Source organism: Bacillus rossius, assembly GCF_032445375.1.
Source record: "Bacillus rossius redtenbacheri isolate Brsri chromosome 4 unlocalized genomic scaffold, Brsri_v3 Brsri_v3_scf4_2, whole genome shotgun sequence".
Classification (NCBI taxonomy): Eukaryota; Metazoa; Arthropoda; class Insecta; order Phasmatodea; family Bacillidae; genus Bacillus; species Bacillus rossius.
This window is the reverse complement of record NW_026962011.1, coordinates 39,312,795-39,329,270: the sequence shown is the minus strand read 5'-3', so window position 1 is coordinate 39,329,270 and position 16,476 is coordinate 39,312,795. Positions and strand designations below refer to the sequence as shown.

Sequence of the window (16,476 nt, the reverse complement as noted above, 5' to 3'; positions counted from 1 at the left end):
ACGACGAGAAGACTGCGCGCCGGGCCGCGGCGTTGTGCTCGAAAGGCTTATGCCGCGCTGGGAAGTACTAGCGAAAGTCGCATTTAGCGTCGTTCGCGTCGGGGTCACCAGAGACGAGAACGGAGCTTCGACGGAGCGAATGGGTGGAAGGGTGGAAGGGTAGCAACACCGACGAGGTCAGGGAAACTCACCCCCCCCCCCCCCCGGCCAGGAATAGAACCTTGATCGTCTTGTTGGAGGACAAATTAGTTCACCCACTCGCTCACCACGCGGTCGAGGGAGAAATGACCGCAGTAAAAAAAAAAAAAGTAGCTTAGGACGTGCTCGTAAAATAAAAAAATAAGGAAATCGTTCCTCGGCAATGAGGTTTTTTCGATCAGACGTTTGCGAGGAAATGATCTGTTACGTTGCTACGAGGTATGTTGGCCGCTCGGACGCACATACATTATTGTTCGCGAAGGGGCTACGCTTCCGTGACCCGTGTTTTTCGAGATGACGCATGAGCCAGTCCCTCCCGGGCACATGCCTGTGGCTTCCCCCCCCCCCCCCCCCCCCCCCACAAATCTTCTCGGCGGCCGCGGCTGCGAACACCTGGCCATGTGACACATCCGGGCTGGAACCTGCACTGCAGTCAAAATTCGAAGTATTTGAAACAGTGGAAATAGAGTACAGCGTCAAAACTCGAAAAATAATGGCAGTATCATTTCGCGGTAGGCTAAAAAAGGGAATCGGGGGTAATATTTTATTGGCTCAACACTATATCGAAAAACCAAGCAGTATCGAACGACTGACAACCTAGTTAATGGGGACAGAAATATAGGAGCGGAAAAAATGGCGTGTGGGTTTGAGCCTTAAACAGGCACATGTTTTCATAACCAAGGACTGAAATATATTTCGCGGCTCCAATGACCTCCAGGATGGACACTCCGCCATTGTCTCTGCATACTTGGGCAAACTCCTGTTCACTTGCGAGTCGTCGCAACTGGGGAACCTGTGATTCCATACTTCTTCGATTGAGGGTAGCTTAATGGCCAACAGTCCTGCTGATTAAGTGGGATTAGACCCCACTATCTTTCATTTTTTTTTGTTATAATTTGAATTTTGAACTATTCGTCCCAATTTTTATCATTTCAAGGCATAAATAGTGTCTCTCAGACCTTCTATATATTTGCAGCCAAATATGTACTAACAGGTTCTAGTATGTAAGCGCCGCCAGGGGAGAACTCACTATTTCTCGCGGGCGACTACAACTTTCATTTTGACCACACCAGTTCGCAAGTGCTTAATTCTATGCCATGCCGAGTCAAATAAAAATTAGCACGGAAGCTTTATTGCAAGCAGTATCAAAATATTTCAAACTGCAAGATGGCGAAGCCTAGTCCTCCTGAACAGTTAACCAAAAGCAGAAGCTGCACAAAGGTCTCTCTTCGCAAAGAGAGGGGTCTCGTGTGTCATGTCCGACTGCGCGGGAAGTTTGAACAGCCGGAGGGGGGCGGAGAGGGTCGGTGTAAGACGGAGTGTTTCCGCTGGGGAAGCCTAAGATGCACATAAAGTTCTGCCATTCCCGATTACACCCGAACAATTCACCTTCGGCCAACCTCGGGTTTATTTATATATATTTATATATCTCTGTTTATTTTAATGTAGCTATACTAACCAAACTAACCGTCCATAGTGTTTTAAAAGTATTTTAATGTTGCTAACCTAACCGACCACTTTTAATATTTGAATTCATTTTTCCTGCGCAAAAATAAAACAAATCCCGAAGTTGGCCTAAGGTGAATTGTTCGGGTGTGATCGGGAATGGCAGAACTCTATGTGCATCTTAGGTCTCCCTTTCCGCTGAGGTCAAGAGCGGCTTCGCGGCCGCGCCGGTTGAGGCCAACAAAAACAGCGCGATGTGACGATAAAAAAAAATAATCAGAATAATAATGGAGCCGGCGACGTGAGGAAACTGGGGCGTTTCTCCGGCTGGTTCGAAGGGGCACGCTCTCGACACAGCGGCCGTTGGCAAACATCTTGGGAGGGGGGGGGGGGGGGGCCATGCGTGGCGACGCGCGACTGTCGCCGTCTGACAACACTTTCCGTTTTTTTCCTTCACTTGTAACACCTTAACTCTCGGCATACGGCATCTGGCGCGAGTAATTTAGCGAATGGAACGGAAAAGTCGCTTGGAACGGGAATTTCTAACCGCGGTGCCGCCACCCGTGGCTGATGGCGCGAACCAAAGTTCACAAAGACAAATGTAAACTTTATAGTATTAACTTTTTAATTAATTTTAACAATATGGTCAGTTTTTTTTTGTTGTAAAATCCTTTGTCGAAAATTAGATCCAAAGGTTATTTGCAAACAGTTGTATGAGCTGCGCATATTAAGCACGGTAAAAAACAAAACAATAAAAGCCAAAAGTGAAATAACAAGGTTAATTTTTCTGTGGCTTTAAAACCCAATAAATAAAATGTTATACAATAACTCCATGCTTGTAAGCACACACTCTTTTAATATCTCGCATTTATTTCAAAATAAACATCGACATATTTTTTTACTGGTCTATAGTTCTATATAATTACTATACAGCGGGACTGTAAATTTGTTTGCAGAAAATCAACTAAAGAATTGCCAGACTAGTTATACAAATTATATTTCACTGTTATGAAATTACATAATTCATGCTGAACGAACAACATAAGAAAACATAAATTTGTTCTTTACCGAGGTTAGGTGTTACTGCACGTGTTCAGGACACACGAAACTACAGTAAACTCGTGGAATAACATCATGTCAGTGTTAAGAAGACTGCAAGTATTCGCTCTACCACTCTGGTTCTGGGGTAGAGCGCCTGCCTTGTGACTTGTAGGACCCGGGTTCGCGCCCCGGCTCCTCCAAGGCGGATTGCCCAGATAAAATGGTGGCATTTTCTCTGGTAGGAATACAATCCCTTGTAACAAGTCAGGCTACCAAAGAAACGGTGGGTGGAACAGAAAAAAACCTTCCAGGTGGCTTCCAAATGGGGAGCCCGTTTCTTTTCTTGGGCTCCCCATGCGGTGGCCATTCCGGGGGTTTCTCCGGGGGAACGGAGTTTTGCAAAAATATTTTTTGTAGTTTTGTAGCGTTTTAGTTTTTAGTAACGGTAGCATTATCATTCCAACAGTTAAAACATAATTATTTTTTTTGCTTTTCTACATAAAATATTTTAATTAATTGTAAACCGATGTTATGTGTTCAACCATTTATCAGTATAAATTTTCTTGAAGTATTATTGACAGTTAAATTTTAATCACAAACTATTGACCAATACCTCTGTTATGTAGTATTTTAGAAGTTTTCGACGAAAACATTTATAGGCACATGAATTTGATTCCTAAAAAATATTATTTCTGATAAACCAAATAGTTTTCAATCAGGAAGATCGTCTTTAACACACACACTTATTATATATATATAAGATCCAGACATAAATAAAATAATATACGTATTTAAACATGAGCAAAGCCTTTGATGCTTGCAAACAAAATCTTATGATTAAAAAATTATCAATTTTAGACCTCGCCAAGCAATACGTGGTATATATACATGTTTTAATTATCTTACAAATAGACGCTTTTCAGTCAAATTTGCAAATGAAATTTCATGGTATTAGGTGTTCCGCAAAGTAGTAGTTTATCTCAAGTACTATTTAATAAATTATATTCCAACTAATCAGAATTGATCAAGAAAAGATGCCAATGAAAAAAATATATAATTGGGAAAAATGTTTGTGAAACTATTCTGCAAGATATATCAGCTTTCAAGATCTGATTTTCAAATTAACAAACGTCTCTGAATTACAATAGCATTTATTGTATAACCTTTGATACAAAAAACTAATTCAATTAATCAGAATTATCACATAGTAAGTAATGACATTAAAAGTGGTGTCCTCTTTTAATACTTTCGAGTTATTTGGCTACCAAGCTTTTTTTCCACTAACATGGTTGGACGAAGGTGAATATTCGTGCGTGTTCGGGCAGGGACAGAACTTGATGTACATCTCAGGCTTCTCGTGCCGAGATTTGGGACGTTACACGTCAAACCAGAAACTTTCCTGATCTGGGGGTCCGTCGCGCAGGCGCGACGTCACAGATCCGCGCAGACCCGGGGCTCGCGACGCACGCGCCACGGCCTCCGAACCACGTGGCGGCATTCTGTCACGCGCCTGCTACGTGCCGGCGCACCACGCCGTTAGCTCGCGTCGCGGAGCAAACATGGCACCCAATGTTTCCACGTTCGTACACAGATAAAAAATTTTTTTTGTACTTTAACAAAAGATACCTCTGCCCAATGTTTCCACGTTCGTACACAGAATTTTTTTTCTGTGCTTAAGAGGCCACTCCAGTGTTTCAGGGGCACTACGCAACCCGCGTTAACCTCGCAAGATTCAATGCTATTTTCATTTTGCTTATAACTAATTAACTAATATAGATTTCGAAATGATGCTTGCTTGATATGTAAGACAACGATGCTCTTATCAAAGCCCCTTTCTTCAAAAAGGTGCATGAATTGTGGTTTTATACTAATCTTTACTAATATGCAAAAGTGTATTGTCTAGGTTTGAACCATAATTTATGCACGTTTTTGAAGAAAGGGGCTTTGATAAGAGCATCGTTGTCTTACATATCAAGCAAGCATCATTTCGAAATCTATATTAGTTAATTAGTTATAAGCAAAATGAAAATAGCATTGAATCTTATGAGGTTAACGCGGGTTGCGTAGTGCCCCTGAAACACTAGAGTGGCCTCTTAAACAAAAGATACCTCTGAAAACCAGTTGCCCAGACCGTTTGCAATACTACAAGAAATAGGCTATATAGTAAGTTTGTACAACACATATCTATGGTTAATATGGCATGGATGAAAAAGTTTTTTTTCGAGAAACCACCGAGTATTTCTTAAGAAAATTGGCGCATAATTATGTGTTTTTAACTGATAATTGGAATGCTATTCATAGAACGGTTTACAAATAACTACATAACTCTTGAATGAAATGGGACAACACAAAGCATAGATGCCCGGGTAAGAATCCGAACCCAATATTACTGCGAACACGTTATTCATGTAATTGTTCAAATTTACAAGTATATGTCATTTTACATGAGTAATCCTGATCCATTTACCAAAACAAATATACACTGCACTACCCGGCTTGTTAACATTAAAAAATATAATTTTATGTATCAAAGTTATGCGCAATAACATAAAAATTTTATACATGATATTTGTTTATTTTTCTAATACTATTATTATCTATTACTAATATTATTACAGTTGTAATTCTGAAGGTTTTGGCGACAGAGTCCCGCGACGGCGGAGTGCCACGTGAGTGCCGAGGTCCGAGCGGATCCCGCGCGAAGGGAAGTGCGACATCGGCGAAGAGGGCGAGAGACCCCCTCCCTGAGAGTGGCGCGACGCGGAGTTCGACTGGATCGTGAGAGTGCGGCGACTGAGTGGCGCGAGACTGTGTGTGGACATGGGGGAAGCCTTCTTTTCACAGACGAGAGAGCCAAACGTCCGATCGTGCGTTGTTCATTGTAACTCATGATAACTAATGGTCAATTAGGTTAGGTCAGCTACATTATAAATACTTTAAAACACCGTGGACTGTTAATTTGGTTAGGATAGCTACATTTAAGATACTGAGATAGAACGGGGGGGGAGGGGGGGGGGGGAACTGCCAGCATGAACCTCGGGGAACTTCGGGTGTGGCTCTCTCGTCTGTGAAACGAAGGCTTCCCGTGGACAGGCGCGTGGCAAGGGGCGAACCACCGTCGAGCCCAGCTCCAGTGAGCAGTGCCAACTGCGGAACTTGACAGACATTGAGTGACTTGAGAATAAACATTTCTAAATGCCAGTGATTTGTGAACGGGCATTTTTTAAGTACAATTATCTATAATGTATGTAAACATTAGTAATCAATAAAACTTAATTGCGCTATCCCTTACGAACCCGCAGTTCTCCCCACATAGGTTGTTACAATATTAAAAATATCGTATGATAAAAACTGTTTAACCCAAGATGGCTACTTTTAAGTTACGTCTCCTTGGAATTATATGTTAATATTATCAGATATGCTATTAGTGAATACAACAATAACTTCATTTATTTACAAATGGCAGAAATCGTGCAACGGAAAGAAAAAGAAAAAGGCCAATGTCGAAAACAAATTGGCGTCTTTCAGTTACGTTTCTTTATAAGAAATTAAATACAAGGAAAGGTATTTCCTAAGTTCTCATTTCAGATTTTCCTTTTGAAATTTATTTTTTAAGTACATCAAAAATCCAATGTTTGGTCTTAAAACTGTTGTGTTCTTTGGATATACATCAACAGAGCACACTAAACCAATGACAATGCTAATAGCAGATATCGTGCATTGGAAAGAGACAGTAAATGCCGACTATAATGCACGGTGCAATCAAGTTTGAGACGCATATTAGTCTTCTAGTTCAAACTGCCGGCGGTAAAACCGGCTCGTAACGGAAATAGTCCTCTCTTTTAAATGTTCTTTATGAACTGGGCCACAAAGAAACTGGATTACTGCACTGGCGCCTTGTTCCTGTATTCGCAAGCCGGCAGCCAAGATTACGCACGTTCTTCATCATCCAGGTCTTTGTCAAGGCGTAATCCTTTCTCTCTATCGTTGTCTATCCGTCGGAGTGCTTTTTTAATTTCACAGCGCAGTTCTTTCCTTTGATGTTGTCCTGCTGTTTGTATCTTCTCCATCTTTGTCCCGTACAGCCAAGGGCCGACGCAAATCTCTTTAATGCTCATATACTTCCTTAGACTAATAACGTATTTGGATCACGCGCAGTGTGCAGCAGAAAATCTTTGTGCTAAACGCTGATAATACGGTTTAAAAAAAGCCAATATTCGCAATATATACCACACAATAACTTTAAAATTTCCTTATAAAATGAAAAACTTATAACCTTAAAAATAGTATAAATAAAAAAAACTATGAACTTAAATCCACAAATAATCAACATTCGCCATGTAAATAAATAAACAAAAGAAAATCGCTAAACGCGGTCAATTTAACTTCACGTAACTGCTACTACAGCGGTGACCGCGAACTCACAAGATTTTATCCATGTACATAGGCCGCTGCGCGTCGCCAGTCTGGCGCAACACGTCACTAGCATATCGGTGAGGCGAACCCATAAGTTTTGCCCCTACCAAATTTCGCTCAACGCGGCTAAAGAAATGTTCACTAAAAAAAAAAACCATTTATACCGTCAGTCAAAAGGTTGTCATGGGGGACGCGATACTCGACCGGGCACAAAAACAATTGAAGAGTCCCAGCCCATAAAAGTACAGTTTGCAAAAAAAAAAATTGACGTAACAAACAGTGAATGACATACCAAAAAAACTTACTTCCAAACTAAATTTTCTTTGAGAGTATACTTCAGTAGTGCAATGTCAATTACATCTAGGTTAATCATGGATTATGTTGGCCTAATTATAGTTAATTAACATTTTATTCTCTTTAAATAATTAATAATTATAAGATATTTTACTATAAGATTGTAAATGTTAAATATAGACGTATGAAACATGTACTATTGAAAACCAGCCCTTGTTCGAACTTTACTAGGGAAAATAAATACAATTTGGTCACGTTTCAACTCAGTAAGCGTTTGGACATTTCTTTACTAGTGAATTTAAGTGTGCTCTGCCTCAAATAACTAATTTAAGCTTAAATATTGAATTTAAAAAAGTGTGTTTGTAAAAGTAACAATTGTAAACATTTTTACATCAGCTGATTTGCTCAGTTCTCGCGGTCAAATCGTACGTCAACGTTTCGTGTGTGTAAGACAGCATCAGTCTGATTCACGATTATGTTTTTTTTTTTTTTCAAAACAGGAACCAACCAAGGGAAAACAATAATAATTCCAGCTATAGCGTAATGTAACAATAATTTTGGTAATGGATTTCCAACGTATTGAGCTGGATAAATGTTCCTGAGCTAACCGCTTCCGGTTACGTAACTAACTACGTTTTCAACCTCGCTTCCTCTCTCTAGCTCTCGTCACCTCTATCGGTATCCACACATTCCTTTAAAACCACCACAACCCTCTCCACCAGACCATTAAGAGCACATTCCTCCACATTTCCTTTTTTTTTTTTTAACTACAGCGAGAGCCTTCTTGCAGGGCGACACTAGAAACACTGATTCCAAGCACAACCAGGTCACCTTAAAACCCCATTGATTCGGCCGCTGTAATAAAATCGCTTATCCGCTACGATATGTAGTGTTAAAACTTATATTACAGCCATCAACTGAGAGGGATCAAAAAAAAATTTTTGTTGTATTTTACAAAGAAAATGTATTGTACCTACTAGCATAGAGTGAGTTTAAAAGTAATCATCTAAGCGGATTCAATAGTCCAAATGGTCACGGCTCAGACTGCCTGAGTGATGAGTCAAAGATCGTGGATTTTATACGTGGCATCTAAATTTGAATAGATGCTGGCTGCAAATAAGTGGACCTGCCAGTGATTTATTTTAAGTATATGTAAGCGAAATACAACTCACTGACTCACTCATCACGACATACAGACTTGCAATTTGGCATGTATATTTGTGCTACATAGGCACGCGCTAAGCGGATTTTACATAAATGGGTGAGGAGGGGGGGGGGGGCGTTAAATATCAAAATTCCGCTCCCGTTTCTCAAGCACCTCCATACGTCCTACGAACTTCAAAATCGCCAGTGATTTCCCTCACATTGCATAGCCGTTACCTGAGATGTTTTCCGGGAATCAGTTCCCAAGGTTCTTTTTAGCCCATGGAACGCCGGGTGCTTGGTAAAAAATATATTTACTTTAAATAGCTTCCTTCAACGTGCCTTATTATTATTGTCAATGCAGTAGCGTGAAAATAAAAATGCCCAAAAATTATTTAGCAGTATGTACATATGAAGGAAAAAAAATTTCTTTTCTGGTAATGTACAGGCTTTTTTTTTGTCCAGTGTCTTGTTACGCGAATCTTGGAGTTGAACTTGGTCTGCCTAATAGAACCCACTGAGTTCTACTTTGAACACGCTCAGTTCCGAGTTAAATAGAACTAGAATGGCCTTCAAATATTGAACTGATTGTAGAATCCGATTTGAAAACTTAACTTTAGACAGCAACTGGTCAGAAATTAAAAACAACAAGAATACGCGGTCTTAATCACAGATAAATAATGACTAATCTTCGTCGTCAATAAAACTGTAACTATCGTGTGATGTAAATAATGACACGTGTGCTTGTTTACATGCCAACACAATCACTTTTTAGTTTGATTTTTAAATTTTAAATGCGTAATTTGGAGCGCGCGCATGTTCGGTATGTTTACTACAAGAAATATCAAAACATGACGCGTTCTGCGCTAGTGACCCTTTTTTTTATTTCTAGTGTTTCGTTCTGTTCTAGCTCTTCTTCTGTTCCCGAGTTTCCAAGCAAATAGGAGTTTACAGTTCAAGAACACTACAATCTTCTCTGACTAATAAGAATCGCAAGCTGCGTCGTAAAAGACTTAATAACACATTTACTTACATTCAAATGTTTGGGTATATCATAATATCAAATGTCAACATTCACGCATGCGTCATTGTGTACATGTTTTTTTTTAAATCTATGTTCTGTGTCCTGTAACTTGTCTCAAATTTGACAGTTCTCGAAAACAGTGCCAATGATTCTTCCGCGGCTGTGGTCCTGTTTTTCAGTGATCGATAACAACTTCGTGTGGTTGGCAGTTGAGACATGGGTACCATGGGTACATGAATACATAGAACTGACAAATTTGAGACAAGTTACATGACACAAGAGTATACGATAAAAGCAAACCAGGAACGAATGTTATTAACATGCACGTAAAATAAAAATGAGTGATTCAATGTTTCGCACTGAGCAACTAAGTACTAAGTGCTGACAACGGCTGAGAAAAAGAAAATCTTTGTTGTGGAAAAAAATTAGAATGGATCCGAACGCACAAAAGTTATTAGTTTAGAATTAACTGACTTAATTATTTCGGTATTTGTCGGGGATCATAATTTTGATGTTACTTTTGTTCATGCTCACACTAATGGACTAGTCAAAGTGCAAATTTTTTTTCCCCTTCAGGAAACAGCTAAACTAAATCTATGTGATTGTACAGTTAAAATTAATAAAATGTCAAGGTAAAAAATGTTTAATAAAAAAGTAGGTATGAGGCAAGTAATAATAATAACTTTAACTTATGATTTTATTTCAGACACTTCTGTTATAGCAACTGACAGCACGGTTATAATGTTTAAATACTTTTGGTTCGGTTTGTTTTAGTATTTTTATTCGACTTTTACTAGGCTTGTAATAGTTTATTGTGTATTACCTTTTGTTACTTCCTTTAAATAGGTTAATTGGATGGTTTAAAAAAAACCGTGACTTGTTCTTGGTCTTTTAAAAAGTAACCAAAACAAAGCCGACTGGACGCAACGTCCGTGCCGAAGGCCAACGGCCGGAGTAGGCCGTTACGGACGAGCCGACCTACACAGAGTCTCTGGTGAAGCTTCTGTAGGCGTGGCCTATTCACTCGCCTACTGTTCCGTAATCCGCGCCGTTGGAAACTGCACAGCTCATCTTATGCAGCTAAAATACCAAATTTAAAAAAAAAGTTGTTAATGCATTTATGCGTTTCAAACCGTTAACCCGTATCACAACTTGAAAAATAAAGCTAACTTTGCCGCTACCAGTTATGTAAATATTTATATTTGCTACCCATGATATAAATAATGCAACTAGATAAATTTACAATAGAACTTGGTTTTTTTTTTTAATGAGGAGAGCTCAGGAGTGCCTCACACTAGTGTATGTTGTGTCCAATCGACTCTAAAGGACCTGTCTACAATTGCAATGTCCTAAATTGTGTCCCGACGGACACTGATCCCCTGACATCATGGGTGTTGTGGGCGATGGTCTGTATCTCCCTTGTCCGAATATATTGGTCAACTTGAACTTTTTGTCCCAATGTGTCCTTTGGTAGCAAAGAAGAAGGAAAAACACTCACGATATTTGCTTTTTCCGGTACCCGTTTCAAAAAGCTGTGCCGTAGGAAGCAAGAACGCCAAGACGAGATTTCGTTTTAGTGCTGTCCGTTGGCGACCGGCGCTTTTCAAAGGCCGAATACACGAATTCATTTTTTTGCAAGTGTGCTTAGAATACACTTATTAGCGTTTACTATTATTACCTTACAGAATAAATAAATATCATGAAATTCCCCAAATCCTTCACAATTTAATTGAATATTCAAAACTTGGCTGCGTTCTAAGTTACGATGCATAAAAACAATCAAAAAGAATATTTCGGCGCTATATATTTCCTGTGCTCTGGTCAGGGGCGTAACCAGGGGGGGGGTTATAACCCCCCCCCCCCCCTAGCACCAAATCTTTAATTATTTCTTATTCATCACTCAAACAAATTTCATATTAAAAAAATAAAATTTTTACCATTACAATATTTAAATTTAAGTACCGAAAACTGTTAGAATAGCACTATTTTACACTTTAAAATCCAAAATTTCCCGGGGGAAGACCCCCGGGACCCCCCGCTTTAATACGTGGGGGAGGGGCCATGCTTCTTAACACACACCCCCCCCCCCCCATACACAAATCCTGGCTACGCCACTGGCTCTGGTGACAAACTTTATAAACCAGTAGTTCCGGACATGGCGCGACGAAGTGACGTGATTCACATCAGGATGAGGACGGCGGAAGCAGCAGAAGCCGGCACTCACCTCTGCGCGGCCGCCAGTAGAACCTCCAGAAGGCGTAGGCCGCCGCCGCGAGGCAGGCGCAGGCCAGAGCCGTCCCCAGCACCGCCCCCGCCACGCTGCCCGCCGAGTAGCAGCCCGCCGCCCCCGCGTCCATGGCGCGCCGAGGACTGCAAGGAGGGGGTGGTGACCACTACCGCGCGCACCTGCCGGCCGACATTGTCGCTGCACCAGGCTGCCTTCACGCCGGCGACGAAGCACCGTCCTCGCGTTCCTGCGCGCCTATCCCCGCCACTCGCATTTCCTACTCTCCCCACCCCGATGACCCGCACGAAGAATAGGTTAGGGAAGGGGGGGATGTAGGGAGGACGAAGAAAATAACCTCCTATCACTTCGACGTCCGCTCGAAGACTGGCGTGGCCGACCGAGCCGCGCTGGGCCGCTGGGGTTTGGCTCGGCCTCAAGGTCGCCTGGCGTGGCGGGAAAAATGTTTCCTTACCTCCCCGCGGGCTTTCTCTCTCTCTCTCTCTCTCTCTCTCTCGCTCTCCGGGGCTCCCACCTTGCGTCCATAGCCCCCGCGCGCTCAACTTGATGACCGGCGGCGCGCGCGTTTGTTTACAAACATGCGCGCGCATCGCCGCTACTCTCTGCCGTTACATTTGCGACGTGAAGATCGCTGCGAAATAGTAGCGACGGGAATACTTCTTGCTACGAGTGTAGACAGGATTTGTGTAAGACATGGGCCGAAGGAAGCTACAAGAATATATATCTTTTGAAGAGAAGGGGAGGGGGGGCGGACGTATGGCTAAAAGGGATGGTATGGAATATCCCCCAGAAAAGCGGGTTGTCCGCCGGAAATTTTTCAAAAAAGTGATGCATTAAAACAATTTTTGAAGCTATCTGAGGAACTGGAATTGTTTTTATTTCTTCTTCAAAACCTTAAAATCTTAAATATAAAGTGTCACTAAATGCTTGTTCAAATAGAAGGCTACTCTTAAATTCTGCACATTTATTTGCCATAAATTGAATCATACATCTGTCATTTTAATCTGGTTAGTGAGTTGCATAATTATTGAAAAAAAAAAGAGTGCTTTAGGGGGGAGGAGCTGTGGCCCTTTTCTGGCTCTTCCTGACTAAGCCCTTGCTTCTTGCATTTCAGTTTGAGTTACATATTTTTTTTATTATTGCAGGATTTCGATAGTTGCGAATGCGATAGCTGCATTTGTTTCCGAATGTACAATAATTTCCTTTTCCGTTTAGTTCTCACGTATTTCCGCATGATGTGAACTGTACTGGGAATGTTGACACTTTTTTATTTTTGAAAAATAAACCCAATTTTGTAAAAAAAAAAAAAAAATATATGGAAATTCATCCTTCCAAAGGAACGCTAGATATCGTGTGGTCACAAAACAGTGGTGGAGCTGCCCCAACACAATCTTCGCTGGATGGATGTGAATGACGAGAGCCCCCGCCGGCCAGAAGCAAAGTCCGTGGGAAGAAACTTGCCGCAGGTTTAACCCGGATGCCCTTGAACTCTGACCACACGCACACTCGTCACGAGCTAGAGAGTTCATTTAATAGGCGAGAGAAAAAAATCATATTTCTCTGTTCGGTAACAAAAAAAACTATACCGGCATTATTTTATCAATGATTTTTATTCAAAATATAATTTATTGGATAATTTTATTCAACATCTTCACTTAAAAAAAAAAAAAAAACTCGTGAATACCCTAGCAATAAAGGCTGAACGTGTGCACTTTAGTGGCGTAAGGCATCGGACTCGCAGTCTAGATTACCTGGACACAGCCAGTGGCGGATCCAAGGGGGGCCTCCAGGGGCATGTGCCCCCTCCCCCACCCCCGAAAAACAAGTTTTCTGCTACATTAATATTGCCGACAAAAATGATTGTTTCTGAAACCAATAAAATATTTTAATATAATTAATGAATTTCTTGTAGAATCATAAAATCTGGTGGTTGGATGGTATGTGTAGTGTGAGTAGATTAAATACAAATTTAGTAATTTTGAGACATTTTTTCTCTGGCTATTCTGAAATCCTAGAGTGCCCCCTCCGAGGTGAACCTCTGGATCCGCCACTGGACACAGCCATCCTGATTTACGTTTTTTTGACGTGAAAACGTCTAGTATTCGCTCGTTAACAGTGAACTTTCTTGTGTGACAAAAAATACCGTCATGTTTGAATCGCTAATAACTACGAGATTAATAACGCGTCAACAGTGGTTTGAGCCCACCGACGGATGGATCATGTCTGTACGTGTTTGTCGCGCAGTATTCGTTCTGTCTGCGTCGTCATCGTACTAGTGCAAGCGCATGAGCGTGATTGTTACGAATTAACTGAAGATGTCGTCTCGTATGACCTGTGAACATGCTCGGAATAATTGAAAACGCATGTTGTATTAAAGAGATTGGTAATTAAATCACATATTAATAACTACTTTATCCCGACGTTTTCACGAAAAAATCTACGGAGCGGACCTCAACTGCGCCTTTCTCTGTTTTTTGTTTACTTCTACGGTTTCCTTAAATCACTCCAGGCAAGTTCCCGCGATCTGGTTTTATAGGCCGGGTTTATAAACTACGCAATAAACTCAAGATGTAAAAAAAAAGAGGACGACGAAAACGCAACGCAATGATCGGCCAACTTGGTTACGTGCTGCAAACTACGCGCTTTATAAACGAACGTGATTTTCTTGCGTTGGCTTTGCGACACTGCGTCCATTGCGCAGTTACGAACCCAGCCATGGACCACGACCTGTTTGCTCCTTGTCTGTGCTGTTTCTCCGTCTTCGACGTCGCTGTCAACGCGACGCAAAGTTTCCCCCGATTGTAGGCCTACTAGTACTAAAATTAAACCCCAGTTCCATATAGCTAACATTTCGTCAACTTCCCTGTGCTTTCCAGGTTATTGAAGACACCTTTTTCATTGCCCAGAGTTTTCCAGATTTTTGATGACACTTTTTCTTCTTCTTTTCATTTTCATGAATTTTCCAGGTTTTTGAAGACATATTCTCTTTTCCCTGACTTTTCCACGTTTTTTGAAAACAATTTTTCATTTCCATAGAATGTTTAATTTCCCTAGTTTTTTTTCCTTAAGGATTTTTTATTTTACCTAAGGGGATTTTTTTTTTTAAATTTGTCCTGTGTTTTCCAGGTTTTTGAAGAGACATTTATTTTCCCTGAGCTTCCCCAGTTCCCTTAACTCCCCCTGTCCGCAGGCGGGGGCCCGCGGGTCCGGTGTGAGTAGCGCTGCGCTGTCTCGGGTAGCGGTGACGAAGGTTTCACTCGGCGGGGGTCCAGATACCGACCCCCACTTGGCTCTGGTCACGTGACTGCTGCTGTCCCGAGCCGCTCTCTTGAGAGTTGCGCCCTCTGCGTCACGTGGGCAAGGGAGACGAGAGTTCACTTGGCTGCAGAGAAAACCTCAGAAACGTATGCTATGTTGTTATTACAGTTATGAACCAATTATAGCCACTCAGCAGTAGAGTACCCAAAGTACGAACGCTACAACCAGGAGAGTACGCAGAATTTTATACCGGGTAACGGGGAGAGATCTTCTTTGCCCGCTGTTTGCTTTCAAAAATCTTTCCTTTTGTTAGAGAGAGGTTTTTTTTTGTGGGGGGGGGTAATTCTTTGGGGGGGGGGGTGTTTATGTTTATGCCCCCCCCCCCCCTTCTCCTGACCCATCACACCACCTGTAGCTTACATACAACCACAGTAGTAAAACAGAAGGTTTTTCATAAAGCAATAATCTAACAAAGAAGAAAAAATAAACTAAAAAATATTTCAGGTTAAATGATTTTCTTTGCTATTTTTGACAGTAAGGATGCTAACTTCGCCATTGAAAAAAAAAAGTTTATTTGGCAAAGAATGGCATTTGATGAACCGGATTTCATTGTTGATAAAATGTGATCTTAAGCCGGTGTCTCACTATGGTTTCTGCAGCCTGTGTCTCAAACTTAAACGGTGTTTTTATGGCTGGGAATTCTTTCGACAGGTTTTTTTTTTTTTTTTAGAGTGGCCAATGCACGTACCTCAAGAATGAACTAACAGTAAGTATGTTTATCAGAAGAAATCACCTAGTAGAAACTGGAATGTGGTTCAACCTCAACAAACGACGCTGATAAAATGCAGTGTTTTAAAAAGAGGGGGGGGGGGAGAGGGTTGCTGACTCGGTACCGGCCAAGAACAGGGGTCGAGGTCGACGACGACAGAACTAGGCTCTGTCCCCGGAGGACTGGCTCAGACTTGTTGCTTAATCAGGCAACACCGCCGCAGGGTAAGCTGCAACTGTACTGTCATCATAGCCATTGCGGGCCTCGAGGTCCGAATGCAAGATCCGGGCATCGAACCGCGGGCCCCGCGTAGAGTTCCAGGCCACGGATTGCCGCCCCACTACCTCTAGTTGTGAGAATAGATATTAGGTTTTAATGGTGATGCAGATAACGGATGTTTGGTCACCCTTAGGTGTGTGTGTGAGTGAGTGGGGTGGTTTTGCGGGGGTTGCAGTCAGGACTCGAACCCACGCTGTGCTGAGGGCGATTTCAGGTGCACGGTGGGAGAATGTGTGTTAGTGTGGTTTGGGTTCGTGGGTTCGGATCCCAGTGGAGAAAGTTTCAGCGGGCTGCGTGCTGTTACGTCACAGCTGAGCCGAAGGGTCTCGTCTCGCCTCGGCCTGAGAGACTGCGCCAAGATGG

The 16,476-nt window shown here is 41.8% G+C and overlaps 1 protein-coding gene across 1 annotated transcript in view; it reads right to left on the bottom strand.

Moving 5' to 3' along the window:
* LOC134541775 (uncharacterized) overlaps positions 1-12,175 on the bottom strand; it is a 106,164-nt gene extending 93,989 nt beyond the window's left edge. The window contains exon 1 of the mRNA XM_063385439.1: positions 11,787-12,175. Within this exon, the coding sequence (XP_063241509.1) occupies positions 11,787-11,919 (133 nt within the window). The 5' untranslated portion in view covers positions 11,920-12,175. The remainder of the gene's footprint in view (positions 1-11,786) is intronic.
* Positions 12,176-16,476: the final 4,301 nt, after the last annotated feature.